Source organism: Anser cygnoides, chromosome 1 (genome assembly GCF_040182565.1).
Source record: "Anser cygnoides isolate HZ-2024a breed goose chromosome 1, Taihu_goose_T2T_genome, whole genome shotgun sequence".
Lineage (NCBI taxonomy): Eukaryota > Metazoa > Chordata > Aves > Anseriformes > Anatidae > Anser > Anser cygnoides.
Genome location: NC_089873.1, coordinates 117,486,720 through 117,504,045, shown reverse-complemented (window position 1 = coordinate 117,504,045; position 17,326 = coordinate 117,486,720). Strand labels below are relative to the sequence as shown.

The 17,326-nt window shown below is 44.5% G+C and overlaps 1 protein-coding gene across 1 annotated transcript in view; it reads right to left on the bottom strand.

Moving 5' to 3' along the window:
* ABCG1 (ATP binding cassette subfamily G member 1) overlaps positions 1 to 317 on the bottom strand; it is a 57,162-nt gene extending 56,845 nt beyond the window's left edge. The window contains exon 1 of the mRNA XM_048064503.2: positions 147 to 317. Within this exon, the coding sequence (XP_047920460.1) occupies positions 147 to 188 (42 nt within the window). The 5' untranslated portion in view covers positions 189 to 317. The remainder of the gene's footprint in view (positions 1 to 146) is intronic.
* Between the last annotated feature and the right edge of the window lie 17,009 nt (positions 318 to 17,326).

Here is a 17,326-nt window from a genome sequence, read left to right as displayed (position 1 = left end):
CCGGTCAAGCACCGGCACCGGGCACCTCCAGCCGCCCCCCGCCGCCCACCCTTCCCTCACGGAGCCCCACGGACCCCTCCTTTCCCCCCTCGTCCCGGCCGAGCCGCCTCCCGGCCGCGAAGGAAGGGCGGGCAGAGCGCCCTTACCAGAGCGGTGCCCAGGGAGAAAGCCGCCATCAGGCATGCCATGTGCCCCGCTGCTGCTGCTGCTGCTGCTGCTGCTGGCGGCGGCGGCTCCCGCTCCGCCGGCACCGTTAGCAGCCCTCGGGTGTCGCCTCCCCGGCCGGATTGGCGGCGGAGGGATGGAGGGAGGGAGGGAAGGACGGAGGGAGGGCGGCTCCGCCGAGCTGGGGGCCGCCCCGCCGCGGTGAGCGCGGCCCCGCCCGCCGCCGCCGCGCTGAGGGGCTGAGGGGAGCGGGGCGGCCGCTGTGTGGCGGGGCGGGGGGGTGTCCTAGGTTGTAACAGAAGGTTGTAACCAAGTTTCCTTCTCTGATCGTTTTCTCCTCAAATCTAAGACCTACATGGCAGCAAAGGCGGGGCCAGAACAACATACTTGCCCATGAAGTGCAATGGATGGTGTTAAGAGTTGCATTGGCGCTCCTGCGATGAGTATAGATCCACAGCTAGATTTCCAGTCAGATTAATTAGCCTCGCTACCCAGCGGCAGGAAGCTCTGCCCAGGCACTTCACCGTGCCAAGAAGCTGAATGCTGAAACACCCACCAGCCTTCTCCAGGGCCTCTGAAGTTGTGTGCCCACTGGGCCTATTTTCCATATGCTAAGGGGCTCCCTTTCCTCAGGGAGCATCAGAAGGAATATATGGGTAGCTAATTCATAGCAGGGATCTGAGAAATGGATTCCAAATGTCTACAGAACATTTTATACATGAATTTATTACCCGTCAGGAGTCTGCTAAAGGGAGCTTGCCATAATGCTTGGCACTCACATAGCATTGTACAGATACCGAGGTTATAATCCTCACAAAGCCCCTGGAAGAAAGGTAAGTATTTTGTCCTTCCTGAGCTGTGAGGAGATGCCTACCAGCATGGCAGGGCCAAGAGATGGATGATCAAAGAAGAGCACAAGCACAAGGCTAGTGTGTGTCAGATGTCTCCTTGATACTCTGCCAACCCAAAGACATCCTGGGCTCAAGGACTTCTTGACATATAGCTGTCACTCCTGAATGTGCTAATAAACTTCAGAAGATGTCTCTTACATGAACTACGCCAGGTTTCCCCTTGAACAGCTGTGATCTTTTACATCCACTACATCTTGTTGCCAAGGAGTAGAGCACTGAGACTCACTGCTCTTCACCTTGGATTCAGTCACCAGATATTGCAGAAAATTACTTACTTGTTACTCATGTATTGGGGAAGAAATCTGTACCTGTTGTGGAGTACCAGACAAAACATGGATAGGCCCATCCAGAAGTCTTCACCAGAGACCTGAACTGTGTTTGAAAAGAGATTTGAAATAAAATTAACACTAATTTTAGAAATAAAGAGAAATTATGAACTATTGTTCCAGTGAGGGTCCAGGGTTTTACTTTGCTTGATTTGGAACACATATCCATAGCATCTAAAATTTATTCAGTCTTTATTTCCTCTATTTTCCCTTAGAAACATAGGCTGAATTATCTCCCACAAGACCTGAAAATGGCTGTGAAATACTACATTTAAGGCATTTATGGGGTTAAACGAACTGCTTAAAGACATCAGATGTTTTAACTGCCAAGTAGAAGGAGACGCAGAGAAGGTGCATGAGATATCCTCATCTTAGTGCGCATGCGATCCAGACCCTGCACAATGCTTGTTCTCCTCTGTTTCTCACCTGTTTCAACTTCTTAAAGGCTTGGGAAGAAGCAAGATAAAAAGAAAGAAGGCTGTGACGCAATGTAAATTTACAGTACTGAAGTCTGCTGCACAAACAAAAGTTTTAGCTCAGGCTGTAAGCAGCTTATGGTACTAAGGGCTAAACTGTGCCTTTTACAAAAGGGTCCTGCAGAGAAAGGCACATGTAGCTTGCCAGCTCTGGGACTGCCTGTGCTGCCCACCTGAGCCACCCCAGCACGGCCAGACAGGTCGCATTATTTCGTATAAGGTGGCAAAGAGACACAAACCCTCTTCAGGTGAGGCATGGTGTGAAGACAACTGAGGGCTCAGACCTGCAGCCTTTACTCAAGCACCACTCCTGTTACTGTCCACTTTAGCCTGAGCACGAGTACACAATCCCATCCCAAGGAACTATTTTTTTCACAGTGGCTGCTGTATCAGTATCTAACAGAGCTTCTTGTAAAACACTGAGACGTAAAAACAGGTTTCACAGAAACTAAATTCTACCTACCAACTAAATTTGGTATCTATTTTGATATCACACAGGGAAAAAAAATGATTACATAAGATGAAGCCTGCTAAAAATAGCAATCTCCTGCATTCCTACATTCCCTCATTAACTCTTCCATTAACTTCACAGGTGATCCCCTGGTCCCTGCAGACAAAAAAATATCAAGCACATAACTCTGAGAAGAAAAAAGACAGACACACATTGAGAGAGAGAGAGAGAGAGATTAAAAAAATCCAGGACAAAAAAAAAAAAAAAAAGGCAGCTACAAATGAAGGTGAGGACAACCAGGCAGGGACAAAACTCTCACTCCTAAAATAGACAAGGAAACAGTAGTAGCTTCCAGGCTTTACAGCAGGGTAAGCATTACAGGCGGTGGATTGGTGCAACCCACAGGAGAGAAAAAGGACAGCACAAGAAGAAATGAGCTGGGAAGGGCAGGCTAAAGTGGAAGCATATGAGCAGCAGGAGAGGGCAGATTTACAGTACACTCACAGGAGTATATTCAGTGTTTTATTGATAGCTCTGGTGTCTCTGTGCAAGAACTAGTTCACACGGAGAAGCAATACAGCCTGGGGGAACACAGTGGCCAGCGTGGATGTAGCTGCTAAGATACAACATAGGAAAAGTTGAACTGAGAAATGTGGAATAGGCAGATGAGAAAAGGGAAGTGTAAAATACAAAAGGCAAAATATTTTACATGGAGTCTTCATTTTTAAAAAATTCCTTGACTTTAACAATTTGCTACTTGTTGATTTTAAGTGGTTTGGCCAGAGTGTAAGGAACACTGAGGAAAAGATTTAGGGAGTTTTTGAGAACTTTTTTTTTTGTTTTGTTTTAATATTTACTGGAGAAAAACATTTGTTTTTCCTTTCAGAACTGTTTCTAAATCTACCTAAAAGTCAAAGGATCTGAAAGCACAAAGAAACATATCCCAGTGTAAAATGCTCACACAACTATTGACCCAAATTAAAACCCAATAAAAACAGTTTATCCCAGACAGAATGTCACTTTGCCACTTCAAAATATGCATTGTTTTGGATGATTTCTGAATTATGCTTTCTCTCTTCCTGTGCCCTGCCCCAAATATTTTGGTAGGTCTAGTGAAATATGAGTGGAAAGAGTATCGGTAAGTTTGAACAGCCTGAAGATGAAGTTGAGAAAAAGCTTATGGTCCAATCATGAGAAATGCTGGGAGCCTGGATTTCTGGAAGCTAGGAGCTGGGAGTCTTCACTATGCTGTCAGTGAAGCTGGGAAGGAAAACATAGTCTAAAAAGAAAAAAAGAAACAGAAAAAAAAAAAGAAAAAAAAAAAGAAGAAGCAGTCATACTGGAAGGAAGTTATATAAACTAAAGAGATAGTTTTCTATTTAAGTTCCCATGTGATAAGACTTGGAAGACATCAACACATATATTACTTTCAGATGATACATCAAACAAACCACCAGTGACATTGAATTTTCCTATAACACTAAGAAATTAGTAGGATCTCTGCAGCGAGTATCCAACTAAAAAGTTACAGTATTTTTTTGGAAGTGGGCTGGAAATCTCAAGAAGGATCTTACAAAAACACAGTAAAGCCCCGACCTAGGCCAGATTTCCCTTTCCCTTTCTGTTGTTTACTTTCCCTATTTAGTGGAACATCATCATAAACCCTCTCATTGTTTCTCATGTCTTTTTGTGCATGACATTAATACTTCCCTATCTATACTGGTAATACTCACATAATGCTATTTGAGAAGAACGCAGTCAGTCAGTTTAAACAGATCTGCTTTCAGATCTGTTTAATATTGAAGAACATAATCAGTCATTCCTTTCATGTTAGGTATACTCTGTATAATGGGTGGGATTTGTCTCTAATTTTAGCTGCCTAGAAAATTGGTATCTAAGCTAGTCATGCAGACTCTCTTTCAGTCAGGGGGAGAAATGGGCATCCCCAAAGGAAAATTCAGTCTTCTTAAATATTTACCCTGATTTGGGATTAGCTTCTAGATCATCTCGGTTTCCCAATCAACTGGGAAGGGCTCCAGACACCTAACCTGGAATAGCTATGGCCAGTGCTATAGAGATGGATGCCACCCAAGCTATGTTCTTGGTCCACTTTTGCCTTCAACTAACATTTCCTGGAATAACAAGAGAAGCTTCACACGTTTATTTTATGTGAGGTTTTATTCCTGTTTTTCTATCTGAGTACTCCAACATCCTTCTTCTGAAATTCAAGGGCAACAGATTCAAGAGCAAAACACCAACTTATTTCTTAACATTTGCAGTTGAAATTCATTTCTGTGTCTCTTTCTACTGTCTATTGTACTGATGGAATCAGTAGAGCATACAGCACTTGCTTTTGTTTGTCTGAGCTTTTTCATTCAAGCAAACTGAGGTGAACACTGGAAAAAAGTAACACTAAGAGCAACGGATTAGCTCAGCCCTGCAGAAGATGGTGATCCATTACTCTGTATCTAAGTAGCCCTCAGTTACCACAGCCAGTTGATCCCGAGACATGCTAGGAGGGAACAGGAAAACACATCGTCTTTCTTCCTGCTCAAACAAATAGTTATCTTGTCAGAGATGGAGCATAATTTATAAGAACTCGGTGCTTTCAGTTGATGTCGACATAGTACACTCCCGTAGTTTTCATGAGAGGAGAAATAGCAAAATGTCTCCCACACATTGTGCTGGAAGCAGATAAGAGCTGAATACCTCTGGGGAAAAAGTTCCCCGTACAGAGGCTATATCAGACATATCTTTGCAACCCTACGGTGCTGCCCCACATGGCAGTTCTCCTCAGAAAGGAAATGGGATAAGAAGGGGAATTGCCTAAGCAATCAGTGTGCTCTAGGGATGGGCATAAGCTACAAATCCATACCAGGAGCAGCAGTAACCCTTTCACAATCCCTCTGCTTTTGCCATGATTTCACATGTCTTGGACCATATTCTCTAAAAAGGCCTTCAGGACTGCACACATTTCCTTGTAAACTGGACCCAAGACCCATTTCATACCCCCATGTGCAGCCAGGAGGCTGAGCTGCCTGCTTCATCATGTCCTGCACGCTATCTCAGCAAACCTCCATGATGCTTAACACCCTCTTCTCCAAGCCCCATGTCACCTTCATCATAACCAGACATGTGGGCGCGGTGGCTGTAAGTCAGAGCTAAGAGCAGCTGGATTTTCAGCATCGCATCTCCCTAGACTGCACCTTTAGGGGCAGGCAGCACAGACCGTAGCCTCAGGGCTTGAGCACTAGGGAGCAAGTGACAGCGCTCATGCAGTAACGGCCAAGGGGAGAAACTTCAGCAGCACTGTCGTGAGCAGATTGGGTGAAGATAATATTCTCACAGCCTGACGAAAAGGCTGCAGACTCAATTCACAAGGCAACTCGACAATTAGACATGGCACAAGTCTTCTGAAACTCTTTTCTCCAGCTTAAGCTCCCTGTACAACGCCTAAAGAGAGCATTGGGCACCTGGGGAAGGAATGCATAGAAGTCAGCAGCAAACGTTAGGCAAAAGGAAATGCCAAGGAAAGACTCATGCCTGGAGGACTTGGATGAGTCTCTGAAAGCTGTTTCCAAAGGGGATTCTCAGCCATGGTACTGCCTCGTGTTTGTCTGACAGAAAGCTCCAACCAGCACCTATCCCACTACACCCAATTATCCTGCTGCTGCACGTTCATCTTGGTGCTGAAAAGGACATTTCACATTCAGCCTCTGCTCAGTTTCAAGAAAGGTCATGGACAGGCCTGTGGGACTGGACGAGGTCTGAGTCACTTAAAATAAGTATTCTCCGGGGAAAGCAGTAGGTGTCACTCCCACTGCTGTTGTTCTGCTTTGAAAATGTCGCTAAACACTAACTGAATGCAACCCTCCCCTTTGCTTTCAGTGTGAAGTGGAAAAACTTCAAGAAGTCAGGGGTTTCACCCCAGGGTATACAGCTTTTCTACAAAGGACAGGAGACTCAGATTCAAATTTCCTGCTCTAGGTTAGGTGGAGCAGATATGGTGCTTGCTAGAAAAACACTTTAACCATGGACATCCTAAGGGGAGACAGCACTTTTCCCAGTCCTGTCACCCTCACCTGGTTTTCTACATGCTTGGCAGCAGAAGCACAGGAGATTTGGGATTGTAGACTCTTTCTGAGACATGTGAGACTTAGCAGACAAACGTTAATTATTCTGCAAGGCCATGGTATTTGACACATCTCAAAGATCATTTTATATCATTTTATCATTTTATTGACATAAAGCTCCCTCCCTTATCAATGGAAATGTATACATTTATTTCCTGCAGTACCGAAGTCCCTGGGAGATAATAAGCATGATTCCCAGGCAACAAAACCAGGCTGTTGGAGTATCAGCCTCATGGAGAAGTTGCATGTTCTGCTTTAGCTTAGGGGAAAGAAAGAAAGAAAAAAAAAAAAAAGCACCTCAAAACCAATGATGTATTGAGAAAGTTGTCCCACTCACTCCCAGTAGCCCACGTGAGACTGACAGGGGAACAAAGAGTCAGAGCACTTATATCATCCACCTACCAGGATGGCAGAAGAAAGGAGCATAGCAGGAGCTGGGAAGCTTAGTACAAGTTTATTTGCTTGTTACATGTACTTGGCAATGCTTTTGTCCAAGATTACATCTCAGAACAAGAAATGCACGTGATGCCCTCACTTTGCAAGAGGTGCCTGATCTCTGGGAAGCCTCCCAGGGAAGCAGAGCTGTCATTACCTGTAAGGCAGCCAGACTGCGGGCCCTGAACTGCACCAGGTTTGTCGTGGTTTGCAGAGCGAGCTTGTGTCAGACCTCACAGACATAACGTTTGGTATTGGTCATCCCACAGGCTTGACGTGAAAACCTTTCACAATGAGCGTTTACTAATTCACTGATAGACTGATAAACATCAAACTAAGCGGCCGTATCTGCTAGTCTGACCCCTTGTACATCACCAGTCCTCCAGTCACGCTCAGTGACCCTGTATGGCAGACAGCAATGTTCAGCTACCTTCTGGACAAGCGTTCTGGTTTGATTTGAAGGCATGAAATCAAGGAAGGAGAAGGTTATCTTTTATAGTTTATTCCACCATTTTGTCATTTGCTGTAAAATAATTTGTACAGTATTTGTGTGCCTACCATGGTTTCAAGCTGTTTGCTTACATGTGTAATTAATCAGGTTAAAAAAACCTTTACAGTTTCTTATTTTTCCCTCCCTGATCCCCAAAAGATGGATATTTAGACATAATAAGTTGCATCCAATCTTCTTTTTGATCAGCTAAACAGGCTGAACTCTTTAGAGCTCTCTGTAAGGCAGTTTCTCCAGCTATCTAATCTTTGGGGTGCTTTTTTACACCTTTTCAGCCTCTCTTTAAAACAGCTGATGCCAAAACTTGCAGCATTCCAGCGACAATCTCACTAATGCGATATCCAGAGGTAGCATTACCTTACAGCCCTGTTCATGCACTGCTAACCCAAGCATCCCATTAACCTTTTTTGGCCACAGCATAACTGTGGGAGATTACGCTGATTTGCTTACCCTTTGATTACGAAATCCTTTTCTGAGTCCATTCCTGTTGGGATACAGCATCTTATTCTGTAGGCATGACCTTCTTTCTTTATTCCTAAAAGTGCATCTGTGCAGTCAACTACTGAAATGCATTTCACTTAAATGGGCCAAGCTTATCAAGAAGTCAAGATCGTTGCGTGCAACAGTCCTAGCCTCTTTGTTTACCATTCTGCATAAGTCACACACCTTAATCAGTAAAGGAGTTATATTTACTTCCGAATCACTGATGCAAATATTTAATCACTTCAAGCCTAACACCAGAGGAATCTTAATCAAAACACATCCATTAGAAGTTTCTCCAATGATGACTGCCTTAAGGTGTGTTAGTTTACCAGCTGGTAAACTATTTCGCTTATTTTATAATACTGTACAGTACTGGACAGGTTCTCATAAGATACCAAGTCAAACCTCGCAAGAATGTAGCTGCATCATGTGTGAGTGTGCATATATTTTCATAAATCAGTGTGGTGCCTGCTCATAAAAAATGGAGCCACGTTCTGTCTAGGGCAGACTCAGAAAAGGGCAGTATTCTCAATGCGTAGTATTATGTATTATGTTTGATGGTACAGTTCATTATTAAAGCCATTAAATCATTATTTTTTTTTTGCCTCAAGCTGCTATCACACTCCCAAACCCAGTCTAGCCATTGCTCTGGCCTTTTTTATATTCTGGTGCAACATTTTTAGGAATAATGAAATTTCTTCAGGACTCCAAGTTTCGTACAACTTCATAGAGGTTCTCTAATGAGATATGTTATATATTTGTGTAAAAGAACGTAAACTGTCCAGGTCAGTGATTTAAAAGTTTAGTGCCAGCAAGTGCTGTGTAGCATCTCCTTCCACCCTAAGGGCCTGAAAATACTTCTTTGAATTTATTGACTTACTCGTGCCATGCACCTCCTTTCTGAACACTAAACAGAAATATTTGTTAAATTACTCTGCTGTTTTCTGTGGTGTTATCAGGCACGTCAGGTTCATAGCAGGTCTGTCCCACACGCAGAGCACTACTGGGACTCTTGTTGTCTTGCTTGCACAGAGGCAGACTGGCACCAGTGGTCCCTCAGCAACCACTGGATCCCAGTCCAGTGAAACAGAAAGTCCCTAGCTCGTTCCCTGTGTTAGGCACGGTGCTTTTAAACATTACCAAACTGGTACTTGTAGATCTCCAGCAATGGTTCACTACTGAAGCTTCTCCCATGTTAAAAACTACTTTTATTTCCATCAAGCTGCACTCTGCTTGAACAGTAAGCATCCTTTTCTTTTTCTTTTTTCCTTCTTTTCTTCTTTTTCTGAATTAAATAATTCAGATCTGCTTTCCACATCATCTGTGCATGCACTGTGGACGTCCAGAGTTTCCAGATGTAGAGTGGCCTTGGTGAGAAGCTCCTTGCAACCACACACACATATACCCCCAGTATAACCGGTGCTCAGTGGCAGAAGGATGTGTCATGAAGGGCAGGACCACATGCCCAAACACCCCGCGCTGACATTGCAATTTCTTGAACTCAGCTCAGACCACTATTCTGAGAAGAAGATGTGCCAGAGGGATGTGACAAGGTAACCCCACATCTGATGGAAATGCCTGATGAAAATGGAGACGCCTTTCATTGAGGATGCCCCTCCAGGTTTGTAGCAGCCTACTAGCTTTTTGTTGGGAAAGGAAGGTGAGGAGAAGAGAGGGAAAGAAGGAGCCCACAGACAAGTCGTGGATGGAAGCTTTCACTTCCCAGCTCCCACCAGCCTGGCTGGCGCTGTGGATTGAAGACCAGCACCTGCAGCCTCCCCAGCCAGAGCCTGAGCAAGCTGACAGGAAAACAAGCAGGTTCCTGCAGAGCTGTTTGACTCTGGCAGTTTTCCAGTGTAATGCTTTTGGACTGAAAAAATGACAAGCAATTTTGTACTTTGAGTCTGTGTCAAAGGTAATTCCAAAATTGAATAGCCATTTCACTCTCTTTTAAGCCCCTCAACTCCCCCACCTCTCTTAAGAGCCAAGAAATCAACTATAATAAAAAAGAAATCACTAAATATTGTGCTTGTAACCTTAATGAAAGAATGACTAATTAAAGTCATCATGAAATAATTACATACTGCATTGTACGACATAAAGAATGAAAAGGGAGACTGTTCCCAGCTACCCGTGGAGACATCATTTAATAAAAGGGAATGAGACAATTGCAATACAGGCTGTAGGACAAAGCAGGAAACCTTATTTCCTCATATTTAAGATACCGATCACTTCTGACATTGCACAAGCGAAATAAAATCGGATTACCCTTTACAGTGACCCAAGAACTTCCTTTGCTAGAATTTTTTCAGCAGTGACAGACTGGCCCTTGTTTTCCTGAGCTGTGAATACACCTTCCATACATTTGCACCACTGACTTGCAAAAGGCATTAAGGACATCCCAGCAAATACGGAGTTATCATAGCGAAGCAGGTACCAGTTGTTAGCGTGAGACTGAAAAACTTGAGGTGAACGGAGAATTCAAGCATGGCATAAGCTGGAAACTCTTTCTCCTCTAAATGAGACTTTCAGCACTTTCTGTTAGAATAAAGGGAATTGTTCACAGAGCAGTATGACCACACTCATCAATATTAATAGCAGGTCAACCTCAAGGCTCCATGACCATAAAAAATATGAAAGAAGGGGCGGAGGGGTTTATCCAGTTTCCATTATGCTATCGGATGAGACATCCACTGCTGCCAGCTTGCTTGTCTGAGGCAGGCGGGTTGCTAGCAGCGAGAATCAGAGCAGGCATCTCCTGTCAGGCTTGCACAGCAATAGCACGTCCCTGCTTCTTCACCACCCTGAGAGCCCCGTGCAGTAGGCACAATGAGTTTGCAAGGCTGGGTGGTGATTCGTCATGAAGGAGTGAAGCAGTCACAATTCTCCTTTGCCAGTTTCCTTAGCTCTGTCAGTATGCACTGACAAGTCCTAGATTTACGACTAAAGGAGTGAAAAAATCTTGCGCCAGTGGTGCCTCTTAGAGCTGCAGGCTCCCAGTTGGATGCTGCTGCGGCTGAGCTCCCCAGGCTTGCAAAAATTGCTGTTCTCCATCACCCAATATAGAGCCCTACCCAGGCCTATACTGCCACAGACCTGCTAACCCACCCCGCGAGGTGCTGGCATGACAGGCAAGGCCGGTACCTTCTGCTAAGGCATGCAAGCTGGGAAGGGGTTTCCTCTGAGAGCTGCAGCTGTCTCCTAATGTAGAGGTCCGTGAGTTAGTGTTGGTCTAGTTTTTCTTCAGAGTCAATGGAGAGAAAGAGCCATTTCTGGGTGGTTCCAGCTCATCTGAAATAGACACCTAAAACAAGGGCGGATGAGTCATGGCCCAAAGATGCTCACTTTTCTCTGCTGACCACCACAAATGCCCTCATACCCGTCACAACATCACACAGCAAATCCCTGCCACCCACTGGGGACATCAGACCCGCTGCCCCTGAGCCGGGCAGCTCCTGGGGGAGCTGTGCCCCGCGGGTTTAGGCCCCAGTCAGCAGGAGGGAAGGAAAAGGATCTTTTCTTTAAACACCGATTAGGATTTAGAAACCAAAGCACAATATTCAGGCTCTTCTATGTGACACTGAAGAGCAAGAGAACTTACTGGTAGCTGGCACTCTGCAGCCATCCATTTCCCTAGACAAGAGGAACGATTAGACAGATGAAATGACCTTAGTATAATAGTTAAAGAAAATGACACTTGGAATATCAGACTTTTTAATTAGCTGAGAGCTAATATTTAATTACATTTTTTGATTTATAGGGTGTTTTTTTTACACAGATAATTTGGCCACACTCACAAAATTATATCTTTTTAATAGTTATTTACTTAAGCTGCTGACTCAGTGAATCCAATGCAAAAAGCCCCACGAGAAACAGCTGTAAAGATCCTTTCAGTTCTGTGAGGCTTCTGAATGTGAGAGCAGAAAACAAATTAACATTTTGAATGTACTCGACGTACAATTAACATTTTAATCGGGAGAACAGGATGTTTAACGGTGAAACGAGATGAACTGAAGTTTGGGAGCTGCTATCAGACCACAGAGATGATGCCACAACAGCGGTGGCAAAGTTCAGCAAACACAGCAGTCCCTGCCTCAGGCTGGCAGTGAGTCCTTCACCTGCTGCTGATATGCCACCGTGCACCAACCCAGAAGTAAGCAGAAGAGTAGAGAGTGGGGAAACAAATCTAACCCTTTTTCTTTGATTGTTTTCATGGGTTTCAGGGCCAGGCTTTAAACTGGTATTTAGGCACTCAAGGAGACAGGTAGGATCACGCTGAGACTCCCACAGACACCTTCATCCCTTGCTTTTTGGACTGCAATCCCACAGTTTAACTAGTGTAATCTAGTGACTGCTTGTGTAACTAGAGAGACGTATGGCTCTTCATGCCTGTGATGGCCCGGCCACAGAGTCTTCATCACATAAAGATGAAATGTATTCATGTTCCAGGTCCCTCTGGCGGTGAGGGGAATACCTGAGGCACAGGCAACGGGGTCACAGGCAGGGACAGCAGCTCACCAGGTTGTGCCAGCCACCCTCCCAAACACAGATCGCACAGCTGGCTCTGCTGGGGATATGCTATCCTTTAGACAACAGACTTACTCAAATTGCAGGGGGGATCTCCCACTGTGCAGAGGGCTACCAGGGAAGTGCCACCCACCACCCACTCCCACTCTGGGCATCAACTTTGTGTCCTCTCACTGGTGTTCCACCGGTGTTCGTGGGGCTCAGCACGGGCAGCTCAGCCTCTCTGAACTGCCTGCTCAGCCCATCTGCACATCGGCACTGGGGAGTGGGGAAAAGGAGAGGCTACATGCAATAAATCTGGAGTTCTTGGAAGATTTGACTTAAACAGATCTTGGAGCAGCTGGTATGGGTGCAGGGAGCACCATCTGGTGGGCACGGCTGCACAGTGCAGCATTTCCTCGATCTGATATCTTCATGAATAGTCTTCTGTCCGTGTCTAATCAATGTATTTGATTTTGTATGATTTTTGGAAGCGCAGATGTAGTCTTATGCTCATCCAGTCTCAAAACCAAACAAAGAAAAAACACCTTTCTTTATGAAGTTGGAAGCATATATAGGAGAGGGAATAAGTGCCACTAAAGTAACTTTGAAGTTGGTCCCACCCCGGCCCCCCCATTCCCTTTTTTCATTAACCCCAGATTTTTTACATTGTTTGCTTGACTGTGCACATCTGCCGTGGGATCACACAGCTACACTGACTCTGCAACAAGTGGAACCAATCTGGAAGAGCACAGAACTGCAGAAAAAAAAAAAAAACTGTACTTGGCTTAAGCTATCTCAGTGGCCACATAGGCAATAAGTTGATTCTGTGGAAGGACCAAGTCCTCCTAAAAGGATCACGATTCTTTTAGAGTCCCACCTAACCTGCATTCACATTGCTGCCAGCAAAGGATCATTGCGAGCTTAGAAAAGGGTATTTTCCACACAAGTAAAGAAAGCTCTTATTTCTCTGTATTTCAAATATCTCTTATCGCTACATGTTCTAGCATGATTTCACATATATCTGACCATGCAAAGTTCAGATCTTCCCCCGCTAGCAAGAGCTACTGAAGGGAGGTGTGACTGAGGCCACACAGCACAAAGCAGCTTCAGCTGCTCAGGGCATACTTTTAGCTGGGGCCATGAGGCAGCCAAGGGGATGTGAGCTGGCCACATTGAGTCTTCCGCTGCAGGCTTTCTAACCATAGCACTATTATTTCTTAAATGTTTGATATCGGAGTCCTTAAAGAACCAGTTAACACTGGAAACAGGCATGTTTAGACAGCAAAAATGTTTAAACCTATGCACTGTTTAGCATCAGTGCTGTTTGACTCCGTTTATGAAGTAGAAACTGGCTTTCTAGCCACTGTCCTAAAACCTTGGCTTTGATCACAACATACATAATGGGAATGGCAGATCAAGTGACTAGCACTTAGAAGGTAGCTAAAAATTTGAATGGCAGAGGCTAATACCACCCACGATAGGGTAAGACCCACTAAAAAGAGAGATTGCCTTCTACCTGCAGATGGAATACCGGGTTAGGTCGGCCTTGTCTTCTAAGCCAGCATAGTAAAACTTACACAGGAAGCTGAAATAACTCTCCAGATACTTACACTACTGACACCCATGGGAAAAATACCATGTCATGAGCCTCTTTAGAGGCCAGAAGGCAAATGCTGCTGAAAAGGGGAGCATCCAAACCTTGCAATTGTTGCAAGAGTGTAGCATCTTGACGGTTGTGGTGAACCTTCTCTGATGTTCTCATTTGAATGCCACCCCAAAAACTTTAGAGGGCACATCTTACAGAGGTTCTCATGAGTAAAACATGTATTATCATTGTCTGGCTACATTCCTCCTGTATCTACAAAAAAAAGGTGTGATACATTAAGTGATGGTTGATGTATGCTGGGTCAGTGCTCTACTTTCATATTTCTAACATACTTCGTGCTGTCCTATAACATTTGCTTTCTAACGTTGTCAAGTTTTCACTTACTGCTTAGTTTATTTTATTCAACATTTATAACCTTAAGTATTTTGCTTCTAATTTTTCCTGTTTTGTAGAGAATCCTTTTGGGCTGGAAATCCTGTCAGTACCATAGACGAGTTGTCCCAGAACCTTTCTGCCTCTGCACCACAATCTGCAGAACTCCTTTGTTTGAAAATATTTTCTCTCCTCCTGTGTGACAGACTGTACAACAGTGGTGAGACACTCCAGCCACCTGTATCATAGCAGGGGACAAACTTCATCACAGAATCATAGTATGGCTTGAGTTGGAAGTGACCTTAATGATCATCTAATTATACCCCGCTGCCATGGTGAGGAACACCTCCCATGAGACCAGGCTGCCCAAAGCCCCATCCAGCCTGGCCTTGAGCACCTCCAGGGATGGGGCATCCACAGCTTCTCTGGACAACCCGTGCCAGTGCCTCACCACTCCAACTTCATCAAAGGGAAGTAATAAAACCCTCATATAGAGGGCTTAGCTCCTTGTGCCAGGCTTCAGTGAAACACGAGGCAGGAGAGCTCCAGGGCCAAGTATGGTGCTATATCCCAGATGATGGCCCCAGTAACTCTTGTTGGCTCTGTTCCTCCCACCAAGGAGCCAGGCTGCCCAGCAGCCTTCACAGCAGCCCTACTGTCAGTCACATGAGAGATCCGCAGCATGGGAGCTCCATTTGGAGTGTTTGGAAATAGAGTGTAACTCCCAAAATAATGTTTAGCCAGGTGTTGCTTAATATAAGTTTCTAAGGAGATGAGACCTGTGTGACTGGGCTGACCATCAGCTTACCATCCCATCTGTCTATTCAGTTGTTTCCCCTCCAAAAATGTTGCAGCTCTTGGTCAAACTTGAAGCTGTGCTGATGCCTCCAAAGACAGGCTCAAGTACACCAAGGTTACTGAAGTTTGGTGAAAATCAAAGGTTTTTAATACTGCTTGCGCTACGGAGAAGCTCAAGAGCTGTTGATAGTACCGGTCACCCTCCCCTCCTGCAGCCAGAAGAGGCTCCAGTGTACACAGCAGAAAGAGCAGGTGCTTTCAAAATACAAAATTGTAAAAATAGAGATTTTATTTATACAACATTTTTGAAAAAAAAATCATTTGAAATACCACTTTTCTTCAGATACAAAGATATTTTGCAGGAGCAAGTCCCAGAGTTCCATAGTACAACCCTGCTGTACATGGTCTTTAGTTCAACATTATTTGCAAAGATATCCAAAAGGCTTATTAACAATGAGAGATTGCTGTTCAAAGTACACCCCTCAAAAAAGAAGGAAAAAAAGTATTAACATAAGCAAGAGTGTTCATTTGTGTTTTCAACACACAGCTCACCAGAGAACTGGTATTTACTGACAGAATACATTGTCAAATGACTGCTCAGTGAGTATAACAGCAAAGCCAGCTATGTTTAAAACCTACATGAAAGAATTTTGATAAATATTAAGCATACTGAATTTCCATCAGAGCTGGGCCATGCCTTCATACCCCAGATCTAAGCAAAAGGACAGCCAAGCTGATACTACATGGAAGGATAAGGGAGAACAATTCATGCAAGAACCCTCTTTCACAGATGCCTACAACACAATGAAATAAAATAAAATAGAAATAAATAAAATAATACAAAATCCAGACAGGAGTGTAAATCACCAACACAACCTTGTGTGCAAAGATCCCCTAGGTACACACACAGCCTTCCCTTCTCAACCAGCAGCGTCCATTGGCCTCAGACAGTGACGGTGCTGCTAAGCCAAGGGGAGAGGAGCATGGCTGGGTGTGACTTCCCTCATCTGGGTGCTGATACAACCTGAACTAAATCAGCCTACATGCAGTCAGGCCAGTACATAGACGGCTTCACCTTTCTGCTTAACCAAGGCCCTTGGCAGGATTCATCCAGGGGCCAAGCTGTAGCTCAGGAAAGGAAGTATAAAAACCTGGCTGCACCCCAAGGAGAGCACTCCACTGCTCTACTGAGGCCCTTTGTGTGCTGATGTCCTGTTCTGGGCATCTCCTTACTCTAAGCCATGCCAACTAAACATAACATAATCTGAAAAGACAGGGGGCACAAACTATTCAGGGGCATGAGCCACGGTCTCAGAACATCATCACAGGATATTCAGTGCTTCAGCGTGAATGGTGAGCATTGGCATACAGACAAAATACACAGACACAGGGAGAACTGCTTTGAGATGAAATACATAAATCCTACTGAAAATATGTACAACAATACACTGTCATTTATTATTTGTTCAACATGTTCCAAGGAGAAAAATACTCCATAGAAGAAACAGACTGCAACCTCATTGGGACTGCAGCTGAGAGCCATGAAAACAGACAAAGTCTGTTTCTTTCAATTTCTCTAGTACACAGGGTCTCAAGCCACCCCATGGGATCCCTTGGGCTGCTTTCAGTGGACTCCACATTGGGATTCTCAGGAGCAAGGCAAAATGGCGTTATATGACACATGCTTGCTCAGCTGTTTTTGACAGGTGAAACTAGATGAAGCGTTTGTCTCTCCTCCCCCATCTTTTGGTAACATGTTAAGGCTATAAAATTACTGGTTTCCTGTTAAACCACACCTGCATCTAACATGCTATACATTTGTCACATATGGGCATTTGTTTCTTCACATCCCAGGAATTAAGGAACCAGCCTTGAATTCAGAAGCCTCTGGATCAGGTGTCTGTTCTGCCAGAGATTCCTATGGTAAATCCATATAGCCCAGATCTATCCCTCTTCCTTTCAGACTCAAAACTAAACTGCGTATGCTGAATTGTCCTGGGCTGGCTCATTCTGCTAACTGGAGATAGAAAGAGGCATCTTCATATGGTAATAAAAATCTCAGGTGAGGTGAATCACCCTTTGCTAAGTGCATAAAGGTCAACACTATGACTCTGGGCTCCGATGTGTAATCAAGTGACGTGCTATAGGTACTA